General features: G+C 35.7%; 1 protein-coding gene across 1 annotated transcript in view; it reads right to left on the bottom strand.

The window, feature by feature from the left end:
- The window catches only part of STAG2 (STAG2 cohesin complex component), a 123,926-nt gene that overhangs the window by 75,916 nt on the left and 44,385 nt on the right, over nucleotides 1-3,625 (bottom strand). The window contains exon 2 of the mRNA XM_077763448.1: nucleotides 2,337-2,480. Coding sequence (XP_077619574.1) covers nucleotides 2,337-2,380 — 44 coding nt within the window. The 5' untranslated portion in view covers nucleotides 2,381-2,480. The remainder of the gene's footprint in view (nucleotides 1-2,336; nucleotides 2,481-3,625) is intronic.

The following is a 3,625-nucleotide window of genomic DNA, read 5'->3' as shown; positions in this document are numbered from 1 at the left end:
AGTTGTCCAGAGGCTATGAGGTAGGAATACTTTATATACCTATAGTAATGGTTAAGGTGGTAACAGGGGGGAAAAATTACTATTTATAGTACTCAGCTACAAAGTAATTTAAACAATGTATTGAAAATAGTAGCAATTCTAACTATCTCCTGTAATGCTGTGAGGAAAGGGCTTATAATAAATACCATTTCCCAGAGTTAATGCACCAAAACCTAAATGACTACTGTAATATTAACCCTGAAACTCATGCCTATTACATCTTAAGAAGATTGTTATCATCAATATTCTCCCCACATACCAATATGGCCTTGCAAAAAATGTTTTTAAAGATCTGCTGTATATAAATAATACTTCTTTCTTCCCAAGACATTTGTGGGACACCAGCTCTCTTAGAGAGCTCAGTTACTGCAATAAGTCTGTAAATAATAAGTAGTCTGCACAATATTCCAATGGCCACAGAGTAATCACAGGCTCAATTACACTCCTAATCCTCATCTCCAGGCTATCCCAACTAAAACAATGAGCCACTAGAGGTTTGATTACCTACTGGAAAACCTCATGAAGAAATCTGGAGTAATCAGGATAGGAGTCTAAAATATCCTCAACCAGAGAAGAAATTTTCTTGAAAGTATGTCTTTCTCCAGTGTTTTCCTCTGCTTTTAAGATCAAAAGAATACCACCACCACCTATCCTAGGCAAAATAACCTATGCTAGCATGTTTATGGAGCATACTAGGTTAACCTTTTAGTGGCTTGAAATTTCATGAGTCATCTATCATATGACTGAACTTTCCACTCCTTTCTCTTTACCCTGGCCCCCAACTCATACCTAACCAAATACTGTCTATTCTACCTCCACAACAATTCCCTCTTATCTATTATCCTATTTCAGTCCTCAATTACTTGAGATATTTTAATAATCAATACTCTAGTTTATAATATAAAGTCTTAACTGGCTCCAATCTTAATTAACAATTTAAGAAATTTCCTAATTTTACAATAGTCAAACCAAAAATTATTTCTTTCTCAGACTATGCCATATCCTCCCCTCAAACAAAAACAAGAAATGTTCCTCAAGAATCTTAAAATAAAGTCACTAAACACTGGGATTAAAGCCACATTAAAAAGTATACTTTGAAATGTTGGCAACATCCCAGTAGCCCCCTGTAGTCTCCACTGAAAATAATAAAATTATTTCAAAAATGAAAACCTAGGAGTGCCTGGGTAGCTCCGTTGGTTGAGCATCTAATTCTTGATTTTGGCTCAGGTCGTGATCCCAGGGTTGTGAGATGAAGCCCGGAGTCAGGCTCTACACAGAGCATGGAGCCTGTTTAAGATTCTCTCTCTGCTTACGTCTGCCCCTCTCCCCTGTTTGCAATTTCCCTCCCCTCTAAAATAAAATAAAAATGTGTAATTTTTATAAATAAATAAACATGAAAATCTACAAAGCATCAAAAGTAGATACTTGCAACCATTATGTACAAAGATATCTATCTAATGTTTTCACAATTTTTTTACAAATATTATTAGTTTATATTGTACTTTACCATTTTGTTTTCACAATTTTTGAGCAACCTATTTTCAAATTAAGTCTTATAAAGATTCCAACAGCAAATATTGTATGGTGTATATGTGTGTAAGGTTAAAGGGATCCAAAGGGAGTTTAAAGTTTCACTTTTCATTGAGGCACCTCATGAAACTGCAGCTTTGTATGAAAACTACTATTACATACAGTAGCTCAAATCCCTTCCTACATCAAATACTAAAAAATAACCAGAATAAAAGTTGAATAAGGAGTATAGGTAGCTTTTAGAATAAAGGGTAAAAGAAAATACCTATGCTGAAGTTACTTTATGGACCAATAAGCATGTAATTTGTTTCTGGAAAAAAAATATGGAGAGCATATCCTACCCTCCCAGATTTGTTTTAGCCTATTATCATTGGATTTTATAACAAAAATCTGATATTACACCCTAAATGCTATTATGTGGTATGGATTCCTTATGAATAAGAACACTGTACTTTTTAAGAATTACATGGCACTCCCTCAGAACAGTTGCTACTGTAAAACCAAGTACAAATTCAAAGAATCGCATGGCAAAATAATAAACTGTACTGTATCTAAATTAAAAAATAAATTCAAAACATAGTACAGAAAACCATGGAATCGCTGTTACAGAGACCAATGAGCCTTGATATAAACTGTTTCAAAGTATACATGCTTATCTTCTATCTTACATATTAGATCTTCTGAACTAACTTTAACTGAAATCAATATACTGTATTTCCCATTTTGCGGAAATACCAAGTATTTAAAAATTTTCATAATATACTTACTGTAGTAGATTAAAATCAGTTGGTATTTCTGGAGCTGCTATCATTTCTTTATCATCTTCTGGAACACCTCAATGTCAGAAATATATTCATATATTTACGTGGGTAAAATGATGGTTTGCTTCTTTCTTCTAAGACAAACAATTCCTTTAAGGGAAGGGATGCCATATTTATTACAAACAAATAAAAAATATTGGGAAGAATATCTATACTCAAAAACTAAATTTCCAGGGTGCCTGGCTGGCTCAGTCGGTAGAGCATGCAACTCTTCATCTCTAGGTTGTAAGTTAGGGTACAGAGATTAAAATCTTCAACAACAACAACAACAAACCCCCCCCCACACACACACACAACTAAATTTCCCAGTGCCTGCTACTGTCCTTTAGTAAATAAGGATCTTCCCCCTTGCATTTGACTGCTTTTTCTAGATGTGGATTTGTTATAAACAGATGTAGCCCCACAGTAGTAACAACAGTTACAAAGAAAAACTCATATTACAGACAATTATTTTTAAATTTTGTTATGATTCTCGCTCTTTGGTCTCGACCACAGAAACGAGATGATGAAGGGAACGTAATCATTTGTAAAGCATGGCAACAGATGCACACATTGTGCCACCACTCTGACTCTAAGGCCTACCGCCTTCAGAAGTCAGCCTGTGGTGAGGCACCTGGGTGGCTTAGTAGGTTAAGTGTCTGACTTCCGCCCAGGTCACAATACTGCGCTTCATGGATTTGAGCCCCATGGCAGGCTCTGTGCGGACAGCTCAGAGCCTGGAAGTCCGCCTCAGATTCTGTTTCTCCCTCTCTCTGGCTCTCCGCTGCTTGACTCTGTCTCTCTGTTTTCAAAAAATAAATATTTTACAAATAGTTTAAAAAAAAAAAAAGAAGAAGAAGTAGTCAACCTGTGGCAAATATCTTGCCAAGGGGAAGAGAAAGTATAGCTGGAGTGCCAAGGCTAAAAAGATGAAACAACCCTGGGACTGGTCAAATGAGGCACCTAAAAATTGTATACTGCAGATTCCAGGATGGATNATCTTAAGGATTTTAATAATTAGTTACAAAATAAATGTTCTGGTTTAAACAATTAATTAAAATTTGTTATGATTCTCTAGCCTGGCTTTAAAGAGACCTATGCACTAACTAGGAACAGAATTTGATTCTTACTGGTCCTAAAATCTTTACGACAAGCCGCCTAAAAATTCGACATCTTTTTGCTGATAATGTACTGTACCATTAAAAGGTGCTAGGTAGGGATGCCTGACTGGCCCAGCCTGTAGAGCACGCAACTCT

Source organism: Crocuta crocuta, unplaced genomic scaffold (assembly GCF_008692635.1).
Source record: "Crocuta crocuta isolate KB4526 unplaced genomic scaffold, BGI_CrCroc_1.0 scaffold482, whole genome shotgun sequence".
Lineage (NCBI taxonomy): Eukaryota > Metazoa > Chordata > Mammalia > Carnivora > Hyaenidae > Crocuta > Crocuta crocuta.
Note: the sequence above shows the minus strand (reverse complement) of the source record. Positions and strands in the feature narration are given on the sequence as shown.